General features: G+C 42.9%; 1 protein-coding gene across 5 annotated transcripts in view; it reads left to right on the top strand.

Moving 5' to 3' along the window:
- SHROOM4 (shroom family member 4) overlaps nt 1–22,683 on the top strand; it is a 268,730-nt gene that overhangs the window by 217,072 nt on the left and 28,975 nt on the right. For all 5 annotated transcript variants that reach the window (XM_070366161.1, XM_070366164.1, XM_070366162.1 and 2 more), the window contains 3 exons: nt 153–287; nt 2,587–5,074; nt 12,177–12,238. In XM_070366161.1, coding sequence (XP_070222262.1) covers nt 153–287; nt 2,587–5,074; nt 12,177–12,238 — 2,685 coding nt within the window. The remainder of the gene's footprint in view (nt 1–152; nt 288–2,586; nt 5,075–12,176; nt 12,239–22,683) is intronic.

Raw genomic sequence — 22,683 nt, 5'->3', positions numbered from 1 at the left:
AGCTGAGGGGGTAGCTGCTAAGATTTCTACACCAGTTCCTTGCAAGATGTGCTACTTCATTTAAGGGAAAGAGGGGGTGGGGGCGGAAGCTGCCTGGGAAGTGATTTCAGCTCTGGTTCCCTAAGTTGACTTCCTGTGCTTTTTTGCTGTAGGAGAAACGCCCCTGTCAGTAGGCCGCACTCATGGCATGTGGCCAAGCTGCTGGAGGGATGCCCTGAAGCGGCCACCACCATGCATTTCCCTTCTGAAGCCTTCAGCTTGTCCTGGCATTCCGGCTGTAACACAAGGTGAGTCTGGAACCTTCCCTTCAAGACAGGCTGGAGGCTAGACCACCCAGCCACGCAGGAGTGCTCTAGTCCCCGTTGGAAGCTATAGAGCCCAGAGTGCTATCCGGGAAAATGAAGGGGGGTGGGGCAGTCCAGAGGGCCTGGCTTCCGGTCGTCAGCTATTGCTAACTCTCTGTGACTTTGGGACAGTCCCTTTCCTTTTAGAAAATGTTTCCTTGAAATATTTCACATGGCTTGAAGACACCTCTCTTTCCTGTTCTTCACCTTATTTCCTTTGCAATCTCTTTCCCTGGCTCCCCCATCATCCTAGTCTCTGTTGTCAGTGACCCCGTGACTGGATTCTGGTCCTCTTCTCTAGCTATAGTGACTCACAGTGACCTCATCTAGTGTTTCTCATCCAACTCTGTCACACAACCAAAGCCTTCAGAATGGGGACCTCCCTGAATAACAGGGTCCACCTGCAATAAGGATCTCTCAATTTAGGGAGCTACCCAGCAAATGCAGAGAACTTTTTAAGCAAGCCCAGAGCCAGCAAAGCTGCTAGCTTAAGCTGCCTTTTCCCTTCCACAGCAAGATCTTACTGCCGAGAAGGAATTTCTGTTAATGAGGCTCAGGGAAGCTAAGGGTTGAGTTTAGCTTAGGTATCTTTATATGATATCGGAAGCCAGGGGCTCAGGGCAGAGGCAGGGGCAGTTTTGTTCTGAAAGGATACACAGAAACACATTCTGAGCTTGGCTTCTGTTTAAGTGGGGGTGTGGCTGTTTTCAGCAGGAAGGGTGGTGGGGTGGATAGCAAATCTCCCTGCCAACAAGGAATTGATGGATTCTTAGCCCAGAGGTCAAGTAAGCGGAGTGGCTAAGGGGCAAGGCGGTGAGAAAGAATTAGAAGAGGCTAACCTGGAGGATCTTGTGGGTGCCTGCCACTGCTCAGCTCTGGCGTTCAGAACTATGGCCTTTCTGAGCCACCTGCAACCTCTGGGGTTCTAGTGACAGGGAGTTACTGGCATGACTTGGCTCAGTTTGGCTTTGTGTGTGGGAAATGGTACTTAAAATTCAAGATTGTGTTTGATCCTAGTACCGTCATTGGTCTCCCAAGTTTGGCTTTGCTGTGGGGGAAGAGGGCAGCCTGGGTGGGCAGGGGCCACTATAATGTCAATAGTCATAGTAGAGGGGATGCTGATAACAATACTCATGAAAACAACAATCAAGAGAGGTGCTACTCTCAACCAGGTGTTGAACCCTCACTAGGCGCCTAGAGCTTCACTTTTATTATCTGATATCACCCGCAAAGCAACCCTCTGGTACAGATACCACTATCATTTCCATTTAACAGACAGTGTAGCAGAAGAGCCAGGACATTAGACTCACAGAGGCCCGGGTTCAAAATCCAGCTCTGCTTCTTTAGCAGCTGTATGAGCTTGTCATTTTACTTTCCCCCTCTAAGCTTTGGTTTTCTCACTTGTCAAGTGGAGATAATAATCTCTCCCCTTCAGTTTGAAACGAGACATTAGAAAGTGTCTGGCACATCATAGGTCCTTGGTAAACAGTGAGGAATACTATTATCAAGAAAAGAACAGGGGAATGCTAAAACTGTGGCCCTGTGTGGGCTGTGAACGAGAGCTGGGTAATCTTGAGAAAATTACTCCCTCACAATCACTTCCCTTTGTAGGGCTTGCTTGACACCAGTAGTTCTCGAAAGTGTGGTCCCTGAACCAACAGCTGTAGCATCACCCAGAAAACTGTCAGAAGTAAAAATTCTCAGGATCCACCCAGACCTAAAACTCTGGGCATGAGGCCTAGTCACTTGTGTTTCTTTGAACCCTCTGGATGATTCTGATGCATGATCAAATTTGAGAACCACTGATTTACAAAATAGGCTGACTGAAATTAAATTAGCCCTTTAGGGCCCCTCTCAAATGCTAATCGTCAGTGCTTGTTTCTCCAAGCAGAGAGCCGAGAGCTGGCTCCCAGGAGACAGCAACAGGCCAGAAGCAATTCTAGACTCACTTAAGGCAGAGAAACAGAGGACTACCCCTAGTGAGTTCTTGCACTGTTAGTCTTTGGATCTTGCCCTATTCTTCCTCCACGTATCGTCTTGCCTCCCATTTTACCACATTTCTGTGGCATCCCCAGCGTCCTTCTCTTCCCATTTCCCTTCCTTCCTCTTTTGCCGTATCTCCCTCTCCTTTGTGGCATGGGTGCCTCTGGGTTGCCTTGCCTTCTCCTGTGGCAGGGATGGCCAAGGTGGGGAAGTAATCTGGTGACGTGGCTAACTAACCGGTGTGTCCTGTGTCTTGCAGTGACGTGTGTGTGCAGTGGTGTCCACTCTCCCGGCACTGCAGCACTGAGAAAAGCAGCTCCATTGGCAGTATGGAGAGCCTGGAGCAACCAGGCCAAGCCACCTATGAGGGCCATCTTTTGCCCATTGACCAGAGCACATACCCCAACCAGCGTGATTCAGCCTATAGCTCCTTCTCAGCCAGCTCAAATGCCTCTGACTGTGCCCTTTCCCTCAGGCCAGAGGAGCCAGCCTCTGTGGACTGTATCATGCAAGGCCCAGGGCCAACTAAAGCCCCTAATAGTCGCCCTAATGTGGTCGAGACCTCAGGAGGTGGCTGGCGCACCAGTGGGGGTCACCTGACTGCTAGCTCCCAGATGTCATCCTGTCCTCAGGAGGTCTCCCACTCAGAGCCTGCCAAGGCTGCCAGGGGTCCCCCTCAACCTCCAGTGAGGCGAGACAGTCTTCAGGCCTCCAGAGCCCAACTCTTCAATGGAGAGCAGTGCAGGGCTTCTGAGCTTATAGATTCCTTGCAACAGAAGGAGAAACCTAGTTTGGACACCATGCTATCCCCAAGGAACCCTAATAGGTTCTGCTGCCTCAGCGGGCAAGACCAAGTGACAAATGAAGGCCATCAGAACTGTGAGCTCAGCCAACCTCCTGAATCTAACCAGAAGGGCTCTGAGAATCTACCGATGGAGGCCTCAGCCAAAGCTGTTGGAGTCCCAAAAGCATGTGACAAAACTTCCAGCATAGGTTCCAGCCCACTCAACCAGGCTTCAGCAGAGCTAGCTAAGACTTCTTCTTTTGGCAGCTCTCCACACCTCACAGGACCCACAGGGCATCGCCATAGTGCCCCTGAACAGCTGCTGGTGTCCCACTTGCAGCGTGTGCACCTTGATACTAGGGACAGCAGGGGGACAGAGCTCCAAGCTGGGCAGGATGGGCAGGAGTGGACCGTATCCCCTTTGCACATGCACAGTAGCCACACAAGCAAGAAAAGCCCATGTGCCCCTGCAGGAGGAACCCAGGACCAGCCGAGCAAAGACAGAAAGACCAAGCCAGTGGATGATAGACCTCTGGGTTCAGGTCATCAGAGCCCAAGCAGTTCCCCACATGGAGAGGCTGACGGACACCATCCAGAAAAAGGCTTCCAGGATCCAAACAGAGCAAGCAGAGCTGATAGTGAACTGGTCAGCCAGCAGTCCTCTGGCTCCCTTGCTCAACAAACCAGGGACTGTTCTTCAACCTCTAAAGTAGCTGGCAGCACAGAGGCAACTGAGGAAGGGGACAGTGAGCCCAAGGAGTGTGGCCGGGTGGGCAGTAAGCGAAATGGAGGGTTCCGGGGCCGCTCGATCCAAAACCGGCGGAAGAGCGAACGTTTTGCTACCAATCTACGTAATGAAATTCAGAGGAGGAAGGCCCAGCTCCAGAAAGGCAAGAGTCCCTTGTCACAGCTGTGTTACACCAAGGAGCCAGTGGAAGAGACCGAGGAGACCCTGGAAAGTCCTCCACTTCCTTCCTCTAACTCAGCCCTTCTATCTTCATATAAAAAACCACCAAGCCCCAGAGACAAGCTCTTCAACAAGAGCATGATACTCAGGGCTAGGTCTTCAGAGTGCCTCAGTCAAGCCCCTGAGGGTCAAGAATCTAGGATTGGCTTGGAGGGACGAGTGAGTCCTGGCCAGAGATCTGGCCAGTCCTCTTTGAGCCCAAACACCTGGTGGAAAGCATCTGACCCATCCTCGTCAGACTCTGAAAAAACAAACGTTCACCATGGAGTCTGTGGAGGTCACTGGAGATGGTCACCAGAGCACAACCTGCAGCCACATGTGGCACTAGCCATGGAAGGCCCTTCCAACCCAGGTGACAAGGAATTGAAAGTGTCTACTGTCCAAGCTGGGGAGGAAGCCATCCTCTTGCCCTTTGCAGACAGAAGAAAGTTCTTTGAAGAGAGTAGCAAATCCTTATCTACATCTCATTTGCCAGGTTTAACCACTCATAACAAGACTTTTACCCAGAGACCAAAACCTATTGACCAAAGCTTTCAGCCAATGAGCTCCAGCTATAGAGAATTGAGGCGCCATCCCATAGACCAATCATATCACTCCACAGACCAACCCTATCATGCCACAGACCAATCATATCATTCCATATCACCCCTTCAGTCAGAAACTCCCACTTACACAGAATGTTATGCAAGCAAAGGTCTAGAACAATCCATGTGCTGTAAGCCACTACACTGTGGTGATTTTGATTACCACAGGACGTGCTCTTACTCCTGCAATGTCCAGGGAGCTGTAGTCCATGACCCTTGCATTTATTGTTCTGGGGAAATCTGTCCTGCTTTGCGAAAGAGAAATATGATTCCAAACTGCTACAATTGCCGGTGCCACCATCACCAGTGCATCCGGTGTTCAGCTTGCTGTCATAATCCCCAGCATGGTACCCTCGAGGACAGCAGCTTGAAACCTGGCAACACTTGGAAACCCAGGAAGCCGACAGTGCAGGTAAGGACTTGGTTCTTGGATGGATGAGCTTCATTATTCTCTTTGCAAAGAGAAAGCTAGGTAAATAATTTGAAATATAACAATTATAATGCCTTAAAATTATATAGTGCTGGGTCCACCAGCTGGTATCTTACTAACTTTGGGCAAGAAATCATCATTTTTAGAGGTAGAAGAAAATAACTTTGCTTCACAAAGCCAACAGAAGTGGGCTTTATATCCTGACTGTATAATTGGTATCAGAGTGACCTTTTGCAAGTCATCCAACCACCAAGAGTTGCAGTTATGTGATTTTTTAAAGGGAAAAAGAATTTTTACCTCATCAAATGGCCAGTGCTAAATAAAGTCTTATTACCTCATCTTTAAATTGGAGGAAAATAATGGCTGCCTTATGAATTAGTTGGGTGGATCAAATGAGTTTGTGTAACAGAGTGCCAGGCCCAGTACCTGATACAAAACAGCATGTACAGTAAGTCCCCTACATACAAATGAATTCCACTCTGAGAGTGTGTTCATAAGTCCACCCAAGTTAGCCTAGGTACTTAACTAACACAATCAGCTATATAGTATTGCACTGTAATAGGTTTATAATACTTTTCACACAAATAATACATAAAAAAACAAATAAAAAAATAAAAAATAAACATTTTTAATCTTACAGCTCAGTACCTTGAAAAGTACAGGAGTACAGTACAACAGCTGGCATACAGGGGCTGGCATCGAGTGAACAGGCAAGAGTTACTGCCTGGAGGTGGAAGATGGTAGAGCTGAAGGATCGTCAGCAGTAGGAGATGGAGGGGAAGCTATAATTTCACTCACGCCTGACGTTGATGGCACAGATTCTGGTTCCTTGCTGGATTCAATTCTATCTACCATCTTGAAAAAAACAGTTCAGTGATGTCTAGTAGTAGCTCTTTTATTTTCGTCATAGATGACCTGGTAGCCCTAGATTGCATTCTGAATGCCTGCTGCAACCTTTGTTTCATTCTACATTCTACATTCAGGTCCTGTGCTTCAAAAACTAACAGTGCCTCCTCAAATAAAGAAAATCCCTCTGGCGTTTCCTACATCGTGTATCTCTTCAGTTATTCTTCCTCTTGTCACTCTGCTCTCTCAGTTACTTTCACTTTTGTTCCCATCATTACTGCTTGGCACTTCTTAGCAGTACTGCTTTTATGCTTGCTTCTGGAAATCCTGTGCTTGAAATAAAGATACTGTACTACTGTACTCTACACAGTACTGTACCGTAAAGTACAGAAAAGCACAACCACTCGTAGAGGATGCATGCACCTGACAATGTACACCAGACATGTGAACTGACTTACATGATTGGACATGCGAACATGGTATTTGCATCTTTGAAACTTGAATGTCCGTATGTAGGGGACTTACTGTATTGCCTTTCATTTCCTGCTTTAAAACTATTTGGAGCTGTAAAATTTGCAAATGTCTCCCAGGTTTTGCTTCCAGAGGTCTGACTTTTCTGAGAGCAGAAATCCTTTCCCTTTGCTCCAGTATGAAGAAGAGACCCAGGTCTAAATTGGCTGTAACTATACACCCTAGTTATGATCTACATCCCTAATACAAGCCACCACCATCCCCCATGGTATTTCTAGGACTTCCCATGCCACTGCCTGCTTTAAAACTATTTGGAGCTGTAAAATTTGCAAATGTCTCCCAGGTTTTGCTTCCAGAGGTCTGACTTTTCTGAGAGCAGAAATCCTTTCCCTTTGCTCCAGTATGAAGAAGAGACCCAGGTCTAAATTGGCTGTAACTATACACCCTAGTTATGATCTACATCCCTAATACAAGCCACCACCATCCCCCATGGTATTTCTAGGACTTCCCATGCCACTGCCTGCTTTAAAACTATTTGGAGCTGTAAAATTTGCAAATGTCTCCCAGGTTTTGCTTCCAGAGGTCTGACTTTTCTGCTCTTCTGAAGGACAAATCCTTTCCCTTTGCTCCAGTCTGAAGAAGAGACCCAGGTCTAAATTAGCTGTAACTATATACCCTAGTTATGATCTACATCCCTAACACAAGCCACCACCATCCCCCATGGTATTTCTAGGACTTCCCATGCCACTGCCAGCTCACTGCCAGACTACTTCCCCATAGCTTTCCTAGTGCCACCTTTTGGCTGGTGCATTCAAACCAGAAGTTAATTCCTGTGTTGAACTGTTGATGCATAGACTGACACTTCTGAATGACTTAGCATATGTAATTGCTCAGTACATATTCTTTGTTGAAACAAGGGAATTCCCTGGTGGTTCTGTGGCTTGAACTTGCACTTCCACTGCAGAGGGCAAAGGTTTGATTCATGGCCGGGGTACTAAGATCTTGTATGCTGCCTATGGCACAGCCAAATAAAAAAGGAAAAAGAAAGACACTTAGGGGTAAAAGAAGCCTTACACAAGAGAGTATGTACTCTACTATCCCTTCATATAAAGTTATAAAACAGCTAATCTATAGGAAAAAAATTTCAAAACAGTGGTTGCCTGTGGGAGGTGTCACAGAGATTACCTGGGAAAGAGCATGAGGAAATTGTTGTGTGATGATCTATATCTTGAAAAGAAAAAAAAAAAAAAAAAAAGAAAAGAGAGTTACACAGGTGTATACATTTTCCCAAACTCAGCAGATGTATACTTAATGTTCGTGCATTTACTGAAAGTAAATTTTGCCTAAAATATTGTAAACAAATATAGAACTTTATTTAATGGATATGTATGCTTGAGTTTTTGAAATGCATTGATCTATGCAGCTTATTTTCTAGTTTTCAGCATATAGGTGTTACACATATTTGTTATATTTATCTCTTAAGATTGCATGTTTCAATGCCATTGTAAATAATATTGTTTTCTTAAGATCAAATTAAAATTCTTTACTACCATATAGAAATGCTATTTAATTTTGTATATTGGCCTTGTATCCTGCAACCTTGCCAAACTCACTTTTCTTGGTAGATTTTAAAAGATTTTCTACAATCATGTCATCTGCAAATGGTTTTGTCTTCATTTCCACTGTGTATGGCTTTTCTAGGAGAAGGGGTCCTATTGCACTCCCTAAGACCTTCAATACAGTGTTTAGTAGAAGTGGTGAGAGCAGATACTGTTGCTTTGTTCCCAATTTTTTATTATTAAGTTTGATGTTAACTGTAGATTTTTTGGTAGGTGCAGGTTGAAAATATTCCCTTTTATTCCTAGTTTATTGTGTTAGCTTTTATCAAGTGTGGATGTTGGATTTGTTTTTTCAAATACTTTTTCTGTATCTATAGAGATGATCATATAGTTTTTCTCTTTTAATCAATTGATATAGTGAATTACAGTGATTGATTTTTAAATATTTATGATTTATTTGGCTGCATTGGGTCCTAGTTACAGCATGCAAGGTCATCTGTTGTGGCCCTTGGGCTCTTCCTTGTGGTGCTTGGGCTTCTCTCTAGTTGTGGTGCATGCTCAGTAGCTGTGGCGCATGGGCTTAGTTGCCCCAAGGCATGTGATATCTTGGTGCCCTGACCAGGAATTGACCTCCCGTCCTCTGCATTGGAAGGCAGATTCTTAACCACTCCCCACCAGGGAAGTCCTACATTGATTGATTTTTGAAACAAGAACTAGCCTAGCACTGCCAGAATAAATCCCACTTGGTTATGACATCTTAGCCTTTTTATATGTTACCAGATTTGGTTTGCTAATAGTTTGTTAAGGTTTTTTTTTTGTTTGTTTGTTTATGCATTGATGTTTCAGGGATTTTAGTCTATAGTTTTCTCATGATGTCCATGTCTGGTTTATATATCTAGATATTGACCTTACCAAATCAGTTGGGAAATGTTTTCTTCTCTCCTATTTTCAAGAAGAGTTTGTATAGAATTGGCTTTTTTTTTTTCCTTGCATGTTTGTTAGAATTCATCATTGAAGACATGTGTGCCTAGAGTTTTCTTTGTGGAAAGATTTTTAATGACAACGTCAATTTATTTAATAGATACAGAGTTATTTGTGCTATCTATTTCTTCTTGAATGAGCTTTGGTAGTTTGCCTTTCAAGGAATTTGTTGATTTCATTTAAGTTTTCAAATGTATGGGGTAAAGTACTTTGAAATGCATAAAGAATTTAAGATGAATTTGTGGATGGATAACAGAACAAATAGATATGTGATAGGGTAAACATAGTAAAATACTAATTGTAAAATCTATACAATGGTGGATATACAGATATTCATTGTAAACTTGCTCAACTTTTCTATATGTTGGAAAATATTCATAATAAAATGTAGGGGGGAAAAGGAGAGGAAATATGAAATAGTGGTTTAAGGGCTTGATGGTAGAACCAGACTACCTGGGTTTGAATTCTTAAGCATTCCCATCTAAAAAATGGGAATAATAATAGTACCTATTTCATACATTGGTTGAGAGGATTAAATGATGTAACATATACAAGGCACTTAGAACAGTGACTGCCAGATAGTAATTATCTTTTAAGGGTGAGTTATTATCTTTTAAAATAAAGGGAGATTTGGGCTTACCTTGAGAAATTTTTGCCAAAAGAAGGATCTGCAAGTAGACAGTGGAGGAAAAGGGTTAATGTTGGGGGTGGGGTACACAGAAGATGGTTGCAGAATTGTCAGCCAGTAACTCCATGAAGGAAAGCAGTGAAATTTGCACATTGTAGTAGCTGGCAGCAGCAATACAGGTGTGCCTGTGCCCATCCATGCCTCTTCTTTTATATTCTGAGGGAAGGACATATTGGTCTCCTAATGTCTGTTAGATGAGCTAAGTAGGTCTGCTTAGACGCTAGGCTTTTAGACATATGGATGGCCATCCACGAGGCATTTTGTGCCCATTTCTACCCCTGCCAGCTGAACCACCTTCCCCTCAGACATGGGAAAAACTTTTAGCATGGGTTAGGATTCCCCAGCTTAGCTGGCTAGGTAGTTGTAATGGTGGCTATCTGAAGTAGGATTGAGATCCTGCTCGTTATGCCCCCTGGACGTGGTTGGGAAGCTAACTGGCTCCTATTCGGTGCTGTTAAGAAAACTGAAATCAGCACACATCTAAATCTTTCATGCTTCATGCCAGTTAGTTTTGCATATATATAAAATTATTTCATTTAGCAATTATATGAGATATGTTATAATAGGACCCCATTTTCCAGCTAAGAAAGCTGAGGTCACACATCTTACAAGTGGTGAAGCCAGGATTTAAACAACATAATGATTACCAACATTTGAGTGTCTACTGTGTACCAGGTGCTGTTCTAGGTGCTTTACAGGTATCAACTCACATGGTTGTCAAAGCAATCAAGAAATAGACAGTGTTATTATTATGATCACTATTAAATAGCTTGAGAAAATGAGCTAAGATAAACTGCTGTGTAGTCTGCCTGAGGTCACACACAGTGTGGGATTTGAATCCATGTAGTGTAGCCTCCAAGGCCAGGCTCCAAGTTGTGCTACGCTGCCTCTCCATAAGCTGATTGCAAAGCCCATGCCCTCTCCAGTCTGGCAGGATGCCTTCTAGCAGTACAACTTCACTCAGGCACCAAGTTCCTACCATAATCAATCCTCATCCGCAACAAGTCGTGGAGATAACTGCCTCTTTGATTCAAAGAGTGCATACAATTTACAGCAACCTAAGTGGCTCAGCGGGGAAAATAATGTAAGGTGATACTGGGGACTTGGGGGATTGAGAGTTGGGACAGGACTTTGTTTGCTTTGGACACTGCTATTTTCTGAGCACTCCCCATAGGGCTAGACAGGGAATGGACAGGAAATCCTGGCTCCCACTGTGGCCGAATGAGTAATACTGTCTTTGAAAGCAGGGACATCTCACAAGGGCGTCAGGCACAATCTGAAGTTGAACAAGTGGTTTTTGCTGCTCTAACTTGACAGGTACAGGCAGAGAGACTGTTCTGGTTATGTGAAAGCTGTGAAACCTCATCTATTCTATGGCCACTAAGATCCCTAGCCTCCTACATGCCAAGTGCTGTACTAGGCATTCTCTGCACACATCCCATTTTATCCTCACTCCTGGGAACCCAGCAAGGCTAGATAGCACAGTCCTTATTTTCCAGATAGGAAGTTTGAGGTCCTGGGAGGTGACATAGCTGCTCTCAAACAAAAAATATCTTAACCAGGATGACTGACAACCACATCTTACCTACACAAGGTAGTAAAATTTTTTTGCTGAGGCAAAGGTAATAAAAGCTTGAACAGGACCAATAATCGCATTGGGGAGAGAGACTTTGGAAGGTCAGTGAGGTTTAGGAAAAATTGCATTCCCAACGGAATAAGTTCTGAGTCTCTAGGTAGAAGGTATGGAATGCTGAAATTAGAGAGGATGTCAAAGGCAAATTTTCATTAGGCTTGGAACTAGGATAGAAGGCAGGGACATTTCTACAAATGGCATATGCAGCTTGGGCTGCAGGGAAAGAATGCTTGGGCAAAGCCCTTATGGATAAAATGCCCAGGGTGAAAAGTCTGCTCCTGTAATATGGGGAATGTGGCACCCAGCACACATGTTCCCCAGAAATGAGCCCACCTCAGCCCCTTTCAGCAGGTCTGGGAGGAGGAGGAAGGGCCCCTACGGTACTGGGGTTGGCTGGCATGCATGTTCTCTAGCTGCCTCCCCCAGGACAGGGTTGCGGCAGCAGGAGCTTTAGTTCTCAAAGTCATCTTAAGGGCTGCAACGTCCAAGAAGATGCTTTCTTTGGTGGAAGAGGCTAGAGGAATGAGCAGGTCCACTGGGAAGAGCAAATAAAAAGATCTTTGCAAGAGCCAGAACAAACAGCAAGCATGCTAAACTGGTTTTTAACATGGTTTGGGAGGGGAGTAGAGAAAAAGGGTAACTCAGAGTTTCTAGATCACACTGAGGTCTCTGAGTGCTATCTTAGACTCTGCATGGCCCCAGCAGTGCAGAAGGCCTCCTGACAGAAAGGCAGCCCTCTAGGTACATAGTTCTCTACCCTGCATAGGAGAGTAAAAGGAATCAGCTGGTGGGGGGCAGCGGTGGCACCTGGCCTTGGACAGGCTCCTGACCGATTCACAGTTTTGAAGCCATCTAGATTACCTGGCTGTTCAGAGCTCCCTAACTTATCAGAATTTTGCTTTGCAGGAATTTCCTGGGGACAAATGGAAACCAATAACAGGAAACAGGAAGACCAGCCAGTCAGGGAGGTAAGTTGACCACTCATGGAGTTGGGTAAGTTAGTACCTCTGAGGTTTCCGTGGAAATTGATAAGGTTTTCTATTTGCTGTGTTTCCTTTGAGGAACCTGGTCTGGTGTCAATACCAAGGGGTTGACGTATAGATGGAATCCAGCCTGCCTCCCAGGCAGCTGGGCTATAGACCAAACTGACTGGTAGCACATTTTGGAATACATCATAGTCAGGAGTGTTGCAGGACATTATGCTTATCAGCTCAGAGGCCTGAGGCAAGTGCCCAGGCACAAGGACGTGGGGACTAGACCATGCTGAAACATAGATGGGAAGGCATAAACTATGCTTACCTTCCCAGTGGCCACTGGGTGATTGGAGGAGCCAGAGAGGAGGCAAGGCTGTCCAGCTACTGCTGTGCCTTTGCTTCAGAGTGTTTCTTGTGTTCTGCCACCTTTCTTTTTATAGGACTCATTGAGAGCTTCAGGTCTACTCATTAAAAATCCAAGGCAGAGCCTGATAACGATAGGTTAGAATTGCTGAAGAAGGTAGAAACATTTTTACAAATGGTGTATGTAGCTTGGGCTGGAGGGGAAAGAGGTGCTTGGGCAGAGCCCTTAATAATGCCTTTAATAATTTATACTAATTTAATAATTTAATAAAAGGCAGAGCCCTTAATAATGTCCAGAGTAGAGACTCTGCTCCTGTAATGTGGGGAACATGGCACCTGGCACTCATACTCCGAAGAGATGAGCCCACCTATCATAGTGATCACGACAAGGAGACAATTACCTCCTCCAGGGTCCTCTCCCATCAGCCTGGTTGGAACCCCTTTTTTGTGACGTTTCTCTTCTATCCAGTGATATACTTTTCAGCCAGTTCTTCTCCAGGACAGTATTAGATATTCAACACAACCCCTTTCCTCAAAGAGCTCACAGTCTAGTAAGGGTACTCGGTCACATCTGACTCTTTGTGACCCTATGGACTGTAGCCCACCAGGCTCCTCTGTCCAAGGGATTCTCCAGGCGAGAATACTGGAGTGGGTTGCCATTTCCTTCTCCAAGGAATCTTCCCAACCCAAGGATCGAACCCACGTCTCCTGTATCTCCTGCATTGCAGGCATATTCTTTACCCGCTGAGCCATTGGGGAAGCCAAAATTATATTTACTCAAACTCCACAAATGAAGGACAGGCAGGGAAGATGGCTTTTAGCTGTGCCTCTGTGGGGGCACCTAGGGAGAGGACTAGAATCTGGGTCTCTTGATCTCTGAAAATCCCAGGGTTCTTTCCAGGGCTCCACATTATCCCCTGTGACTTGGTAGTCAGGCAGAAATAATTTTGGTTTTCTTCTGACTCCAAAATCTGGGAAACCTATCAGTTTTCCAGTTGGCAATGGAAAGAGAGGAAGTCAACATTTATTGATCATCTACTAAGTGTCATTCATTGGGTTGGATCTTCTTATACCCATAATCTCCACAAAATCTCCAATTTCTACAACAGTTAATTGTACTACCTGTTGTATAGATGAGGTCTAAAGAGGTTATATAACTTAGCTGAGGTTACACAGCTAGTTAAGTGATGGAGCCAGGACTCAGACCCAGGTTGGTCTGGTCCCAAAGTGCATGCTTTTTCCATTATAACTGCTTCAATCAAGATCCCAGAGGAAACCCTTCAAATGGACCCCTCATCATAATTTCTCAGGAATCTGAGGCCTGGGTGGGAATACTATGGGATTCTGTGGCTGGTCTTGATTCCTCACTATAGGCTGATTTGTACCACGTTCTTGGTGAACTTTCACCATGGTCTGGTGGGTCTGCTGAGTTTCCCATATTAGACTGAGACTGTCGAGAAAGGAGACCACCCCTTGGTCATGGATGCCTCCATGCCTAGCACAGTGCCTGACACAGAGAAGCTGCTTGAGATATTTTTGTCATTTGCCTACCAAATGAAGAAACAGAGCCTCTTCCACCATTGAAAGGGTGAAATGACACAAAAATAATAATGCTGACTTAACATTTCTTGAGCACAGTGCTCGATTCTAGGCACCATTCAAAGCACTTTGGAAATATTAAATATACCATAACCTTAAGGGGTATATACTATTAATTGGAGAGCCAATTGACAGAAGAAACTGAAGCACGCACAGATAAAATCATTTGCGTAATGTCCCACAGCTAGACCCCGGTTGTTGTTTTTCAGTCGCTAAGTCATGTCTGACTTTTTGTCACCCCATGGACTGCAGCACACCAGGCTTTCCTGTCTTTCACTCTCACCCAGAGTTTGCTCAAACTCATGCCCATTGAGTTGGTGATGCCATCCAACCATCTCATTCTCTGTCTCCCCATTCTCCTCCTGCCTTCAATCTTTCCCAGCTTGAGGGTGTTTTCCAGTGTGTTGGCTCTTTGCATTAGGTGGCCAAAGTACTGGAGCTTCAGACCAGGTAATCTAACTTTAGAGACACTATACTATGCTATGGTGCTTCTCCAAAATGGCTGTCTTACTAATCAGCCAGTCAAATAAGAGGATTTTATTTAAAACCTGGTGTGTGTAATGCCTGTTTTGAAGTAAGCAGGGAAATATTAGAGAAAAGCATCAGGAAGCATAATGTCTGCTCATCCCTAGCTTGAGCAAGGAAGACTAATCTATACAAAGTTAAGTAGCAGTAATGATAAATTACCATTTGCAAGACAACCTAGGTGCCACCAGCTAAGTTATACATACTCTGTTTTATCTTCCCCAAAACTCTGTCAGATAGGCATTGTTATAGGGCGTTGGTTCTCAAACTTGAGTGTGCATTAGAAATACCTGGAGGAGTTATTAAAAAAAAACTGGGATAGATGGTAGTTCCCACCCCACCCCCAGGGAGTGTGATTCAGTAGGTATGGAGCATGGCTTAAAATGTGCATTTCTAACAAGCTCCCCAGGTGATGCTGATGCAGCTGGTTCTGGGATCACATTTTGAGAACCATTGACTCAGATAAAGAATCTGAGGTTCAGTGGTGCTAAGTAACTTATTCAAGGTCTCACAGCTATTAAAGGAACAGGCCAGGTCTTCAACTCAAGCCAGTAGCTATAAGGTGAAAAGTGGTTTAAACAAACAAGAAAAGCCTGACACATTATAACAGGCCAATACATGTGAAGTATCATTGTGCCCTATTTAAGTTCATTGGGGGTTAAGAAAACTGAAGGCTGGAGTCTAAAGAAGGAAAGGACCAGAGAGGACACTAAGCAGGCTGTATTGCAGGAATAAACCCTGCTGGTTGTTAAGCTTTCTGGCCTTGAAGTCAGTCTGTGTGCTAAGTTGCTTCAGTCTGACTGAAGTTGCCTCATATCTGACCCTTTGGGACCCTCTGAACTGTAGCCCACCAGGCTCCTCTGTCCATGGGACTTCCCAGGCAAGAATACTAAAGTGGGTTGCCATTTCCTTCTCCAGGGGATCTTCCTGACCCAGGGATTGAACCTGTGTCTCTTATATCTCCTGCATTGGCAGACAGATTCTTTACCTGGGAAGCCACCTGGGAAGCCCTTTGAAGTCAGTCTGCATGGGTTCAAATCCAGGCGTTCTGTTCTCTAGCTCTGTGAACTTCGCACATGGCTTTCTCTCCATGCCCCCACAACCTTTCACTCCATCCATTGGTTTCCTTATTTCTGAAATGGGCTAAGAGTACTTACCTTCTATGACTGTTGTGTGGATTAATTGAGTTAGTATATGTAAAGCATTTAGGACAAAATATGGCACCATAAACCTTCAGTAAATGTTAGTTGTAAAGAGGAGGAGGATGAGGAGCAGCAGCAGCAACAGTAACAGTAGAGAAGAAGGGTCAAGAGTGAAGTATTGTGCCCGGATAGTTAGGCCTTGAAAACTAGATAGGATGGCAAATATGGAGGCAATTGAAGATTATTGGTCAGGTAAGTGACATGGTAAATATGGCACTTTAGATAATTTGGCAGCATTTGCAGCCTAGATAGGTTGGAAGGAGACCAGGTTGGGGCAGTGATCCAGACATGAAAGAGTGTGCCCCTGTATTGGGAACGTAGGGTACAATAGAAATAGAGAAGAAGGGACAGATAAATATGTGTGATATTTGGGGGGGGGGGCGTTTATTGTGAAAGCAATAGTACAGGAAATTAAAAACAGAATAAAAGGTATCCTAATTCTTACCACCCTAACACCCTGATTGTTTTCATTTCCCTGCCAGTCTTTATCTATAGGTATAGAGGATTGGCAGGGGTCTCATGATTATAATAACTGTGTAGATATAATTTTGTGTGTCCTGCTTCTCTTGTTTCACTAGGCATTTCTTGGTAAACAGTTTTTCCTGTTGCCATAAAGGCTTCCTCAGTAGTTATATATTTTAATGGCTGCATAATATTTCACCAGCTTAATGTGCTCTAATTTGCTTAATCATTCCCAAATTGGTGGATAATTAGGTTTTTTTCCAATTTCTTGCTATTATAAAGTAATGCTGCTGAAAAATTTTGAGCAGCTATAACCTTTTTCTAATTTTGAATTATCTCATTAAAAACAATTATACAGAGTTGCGATTACTAGTTAATAGAAAATGAACATTCTTATTGTTCTTGATTTATTTCCCAAACTGCTTTCCCTGAAGGTGTTTTACTCTGCCATTAGCAGTATATGAGAATACCAGTTTCCTGTAAAATTTGCCATCATGGAAAATTTTCTAATGAAGTAGGTTTAAATGGTACCTATTTTAATTTTAATTTGCTTACTTGTATTATTCTGTTTTGAAAATTTTTCATGTATTTAATATTTGCATTGCTTCCCATGTGAATTGTTGGTCCAGATTATTTGCTCACAAATACATGACAACTTTTGAGGGTAAAAAAAAAAAAAAAAAAAGTAGAAAGAACTCAGTGATTGGAATTTGGGAAGAAAGGAGTTAAGCTAAAAAATAATTCTGAGCCCCAGTGACTTGGAGAAAATTAATGATATATTGGGGGCAGGTGAGAAGGGGACCTGATTTGGTAGAAATGACAAGTTTGAGTTGGGATATGTTGAATTTAAAGTTAGCGAGGAAGACAGGGAAATGCTTTTGAGCAGACTTGTTGATCACCTGGCCAACGAGAGTAGGATGAAGAAGAACAGCCAGCAAAGGAGATTGAAGGAGCAGGCATCTGGAGTGGTAAGAAAGAGAAGTATGCCAGGGCACCATCACAGAAGATAAGGAGAGGACTGCTATTGGCTTTGGCAGTTTGGACTCACAAGTGAGCTTCAAGAAAGCAAACTTAGTAAAATGGTGGGCATAGAAACTAGAAGGGATGATGGTCTATAAAGGGAATGCATAGAGAAGAAATGCACACAGCTTTACACATCCTAAATTCACCCGTTTTAAGTGTACAATTCAGTGAATTTTGGTTAATTTGAAAATGGAAGTGTTAGTTGCTCAGTTGTATCCAACTCTTGGGACCCCATGGCTCCTCTGTCCATGGAATTTTCCAAACAAGAATACTAGAGGGTGCAGCCATTCCCTTCTCCAGAAGATGTTCCTGACTCAGGGATCGAACACTATGTAACCATCACCACAATCCAATTTTAGAACATGCCCATCTCCCTAAAAAGATCCCTTTTGCTCAATTCTGAAGTAAAAGTTAAGTGTTAGTCACTCAGTTGTGTCTGACTCTTTGCAACCCCATGGACTGTAGCCCACCAGGCTCCTCTGTCCATGGGATTCTACAGGCAACAATACTAGAGTGCGTAGCCATTCCCTTCTCCAGAGGATCTTCCTGACCCAGGGATTGAACCCAGGTCTTCTGCATTGCAGGCAGATTTCTTACCATCTGAGCCACCAGGAAAACCCCTTGCTCATTTCTAGTGACTCTCTATTCCCAACCTCAGCCTCAAGCAACCACTAATGATTCCATTTATATGAAATGTAGAGGATAGGCAAATTCATAGAGATACAAAGTAGATTAGTATGTTGGTTGAGCCTGGTTGCTTGAGCCTGAGGTTAGAAATAGAGAGTGATTGCTCATTTCTAGTCACTGTCTATTCCCAATCTCAGCATCAAGCAACCACTAATCTACTTTCAGTCTCTATTAATTTGCCTATCCTGTATATTTCATATAAATGGAATCATATAATATATGGGCTTTTGTGTCTGGCTTCTTTCACCTAGCATGCATTAGAAGTTCATCTTTAGTATAGCATGTAACAGTATTTCATACTCTCTTTTTTTCCAAATATTTCATTGTATGGACATACCACATTTTATTTATCCATTCATATATTAATGGACATTGGATTGTTTCCACTTTTTAGCTACTGTGAATAATGCTGCCATGACTGTTCACATACAAATTTCTATGTGGACAGCTGTTTTAAATTCTCTTGAGTATTTAGGAGTAGAATTTCTGGGCCATATGATAACTCTGTTAACTTTTTAAGGAACTGCCTGTTTTCCAAAGTAGCTGTACCATTTTACACTTCCAACAACAAAATAGGAGGGTTTCAGTTTCTTTTCATTAGTTTTAATGAAATGATTATATGTTACTGTGTGATTTGAAAAATAGTTTAAAATAAGAGTGCTTGAAAAGACATATCTTCATGTGAGAAATATCAATAACTTCAGATAAGGCAGATGACACCACCCTTATGGCAGAAAGTAAAGAGGAACTAAAGAGCCTCTTGATGAAGGGGAGAGGAGAGTGAAAAAGCTGGCTTAAAACTCAACATTCAGAAAACTAAGATCATGGCATCCGGTCCCATCACTTCATGACAAATAGGTGGGCAAACAATGGAAACAGTGACAGACTTTATTTTCTTGTGCTCCAACATCACTGCAGATGGTGATTGCAGCCATGACATTAAAAGACACTTGCTCCTTGGAAGGAAAGTTATGACCAACCTAGAGAGCATATTAAAAAGCAAGACATTACTTTGCCAACAAAGGTCCATCTAGTCAAACCTATGGTTTTTCCATTAGTCATGTATAGATGTGAGAGTTGGACCATAAAGAAAGCTGATTGCCAAAGAATTGATGCTTTTGAACTGTGGTGTTGGAGAAGACTCTTGAGAGTCCCTTGGACTGCAAGGAGATCAAATCAGTCAATCCTAAAGGAAATCAATCCTAAATATTCATTGGAAGGACTGATGCTGAAGTTGAATCTCCAATACTTTGGCAACCTGATGCAAAGAGCTGACTCATTAGAAAAGACCCTGATGCTGGGGAGGCTTGAAGGTAGGAGGAGAAGTGGACAACAGAGGATGAGATGGCTGGATGGCATCACGAACTCAATGCACATGAGTTTGAACAAGCTCCGGGAGTTGGTGATGGACAGGAAGCCTGGCATGCTGCAGTCCATGGGGTCACAAAGAGTTGGACATAACTGAGCTACTGAACTGAACTGAAAAGACATTTATACATTTAAAACTATCTAAAAAGAAGTTGGCTAAGAAAAGGAAGGAGAGAAATGGGGTGGTAGTTAGAGAGGGAAGAAAGGTTTAAGTTAGTGGTTCTCAAAATGTAGTCCTAGGGCTTCCCTGGTGGTCTAGTGGTTAAGAATCTGCCTGCCAACGCAAGGGACATGGGTTCTTTCCCTGATCCTGGAGGATCCCACATGCCACAGAGCAACTAAGCCCATGTGCCATCACTACTGAGCCCGTATTCCCTAGAGCCTGTGCCCTGCAACAAGAGAAGCCACTGCAATGAGAAGTCTGCCCAATGCAACTAGAGAGTAGCCCCCCTCACCATAAGTAGAGAAAGCCCTCGGGCAGCAGCAAAGACCGAGCACAGCCAAAAATTAATTAATTAATTAATTAACTAAAAAATGTAGTCCTAGGACCAACACCCTCAGTATCACCTAAGAACTGAAGTAGAAAGGAAAATTATTGACCCCTACCCAGATCAACTGAATCAGAAACTGGGGCAACATGGCCCAGAGATGTGTGTTTTACAAGCCCTCCAGGCAATTCCGATATAAGCTAAATATGAGAACTTCCAATTTAAGTGAACTTTTGATCAGGATTTGGGAAATTGGCTTAAGTTTAAAAACAGAAAGGGGAGGTCAAAGGAAAGGTCATATTGATGCTGAATATGGAGCTGGCAGATCATAGTTTATGATCTCAAGGAAGATGAGAAGGCCTAGGAAAGGTCAAGGGCAAAGATGACATTTAAAGAGAAATTCTGATGGAGCTTCCAATTACCTTCCCCAGACTACACACACATTTCTAACTTTTCTTATGTCACTTCTACCCCACTTCAGTACTCTTGCCTGGAAAATCCCATGGATGGAGGAGCCTGGTGGGCTACAGTCCATGGGGTCGCGAAGAGTCACACACAACTGAGCGACTTCACTTTCACTTTTCACTTTCATGCATTGGAGAGGGAAATGGCAACCCACTCCAGTGTTCTTGCCTGGAGAATCCCAGGGACGGGGGAGCCTGATGGGCTGCCATCTATGGGGTTGCACAGAGTCGGACACAACTGAAGTGACTTAGCAGCAGCAGTAGCAGCATGTCACTTCTGTCACAACTAGAATGATGAGTATAGGTGGGAAAATTAAATGTATATTCTTGAGCCACTCTGCCTGGAAGCCTGCAACAAAATTTAATTCCAGGTAGTTGTGCTCTTGGTTGTCTCCCTCCACTGTTATTTAGTTTGTGTGCAGAGAATGCAAATGCATTTTAATATTAGCAGGAGGGGAAAAAATTGGTGAGTAGCTCTGCTGGGAGGAAAAGGTACATAAATGTGAAGTATTTAATAGCTCAAAGAAATTATTTTATGGATTACCTCTCTTGGTTTTCTGTACTTACAATTGCCTCCTGTGGTCTTTTCCATTTTTCCACTTTGCACAGACCTTTAAAATGTGTAGGGTGTATATACACATATATAGCCACAGTTAATCCTCACAGCAACTCTGTGTGGTTAAGCCTTATTTTCCCGATTTGACTGATAAGGAAGCTAAGACTAAGGAAAGGTATTGCTATACTATTATTAATAACAACAACAAAGGTATACTATCTAACATTTATTAAGTGTTTATTGTATATCAGGCACTGCTATAAGCATTTTCATGTGAATTATTTTATTTATTACTAACCATGACCCTATAAGATAGTTACCTTTTACTGACACAGTTTTAAAGGTGAAACTTATTCACAGATAGATTAAAGTCACTTGCCTAAGGTCAAACAAGCATCTGACTCCAGAGCCCATTACTTCTGGAATTATACAGCAAGAACATGACTAAATTGGAGCATTACCCAGGTTTTTCAGTTCTAGGCCTAGGGCTCTCTTCCTTCTTTTTATCATACCACATCATAAGCAGAGTGCGGACCATCCAGTACACATTTCCTGTTTGCCAATTGAGTGAAAGAAAATGGGTAATTGAGAATTGAATCTCATTTCATTAGGTAGAGTACACTTTTCAGGAAGGCTTTACCAGCTAAGAAGAATGAAACCTTCAGAGGCAAGAAAGGATTTGTCAAAGAGCATGACAAAATGAATTTAAATACTTGGGTATTAATTTAATCCTGGCCACACAAAACTTATTCAAGGAAAATCAAGAAACTCTAATGGGAGAAATAAAGACATGAATAAATGCATAGCTATTCTCTGCTTCAATTTGGGAAGACTAATACAGTAATGATTACAATACTCCCTAAGTTAATATATAGATTTAATACACTACCAATTAGAGTCACTGTGGGATACTTTATAGAACTTGTTAAATTCATAGTGAAATTTATCTGAAAGAAAAAGTGGGCAGGAAGACCAAAGAATACATTTATATAAAGAGGTAATGGTGGTAGACTTACCCTATCAGATTTTAAAGTTTGCCATAAAGTGACAGTTATTAAAACCATATGATAGTGGGTTGAAAAAATGTCAAACAGTGAAATTAAATAAAAAAGAGAGATTCTAGGAACAGATTCTAAGACTACAGAGCACATTGGAGGCAACTGTGAACTGCAGAAAGCAATCATCTTTCTTCAGTAAATGTTGGGAACTGTAGGTATCAATATGGAGAATAATTAACTTAGAGCTGCAGCACATACAATACTCTATAGTATAAATTTCAGAAAGCAGACCAGTGGAATAGCATATTCATTCCAGTTATGGATGGAAGATAAATTTGTGCCTATTAAATGGAGGATATCATCAGAGACAAGATGGATGATTGTTATATAAAAGTTGGGGAAAGAAACTTTTGTACAACAAAATGTAATAAAAAGCTAAATAAGAGAATGAGAAAAATGTCTGGGGTCAGCATCACAGATAACAGTTGACTGTCCAAAAAATATAAAGAATGGATACAGATTATAGAAGGTCAGCTTTCAGATTCAGCTTCATAAGGGACAAAGAAAATAAACAGCCAATTTACACTTGAGGAAATAAAGACAGTAAAATCATTGCATGGAAAAGTACAACCTCTGTACCAATTAAACAAGTACAAATAAAAACAACTTCAAGGTATCACAATCAGCTTATTAAATTATCAACA

This window comes from Bos mutus, chromosome X (genome assembly GCF_027580195.1).
Source record: "Bos mutus isolate GX-2022 chromosome X, NWIPB_WYAK_1.1, whole genome shotgun sequence".
NCBI classification, from domain to species: domain Eukaryota; kingdom Metazoa; phylum Chordata; class Mammalia; order Artiodactyla; family Bovidae; genus Bos; species Bos mutus.
The sequence above is the reverse complement of the archived record's forward strand: the minus strand, read 5'-3'. Positions and strand labels throughout refer to the sequence as shown.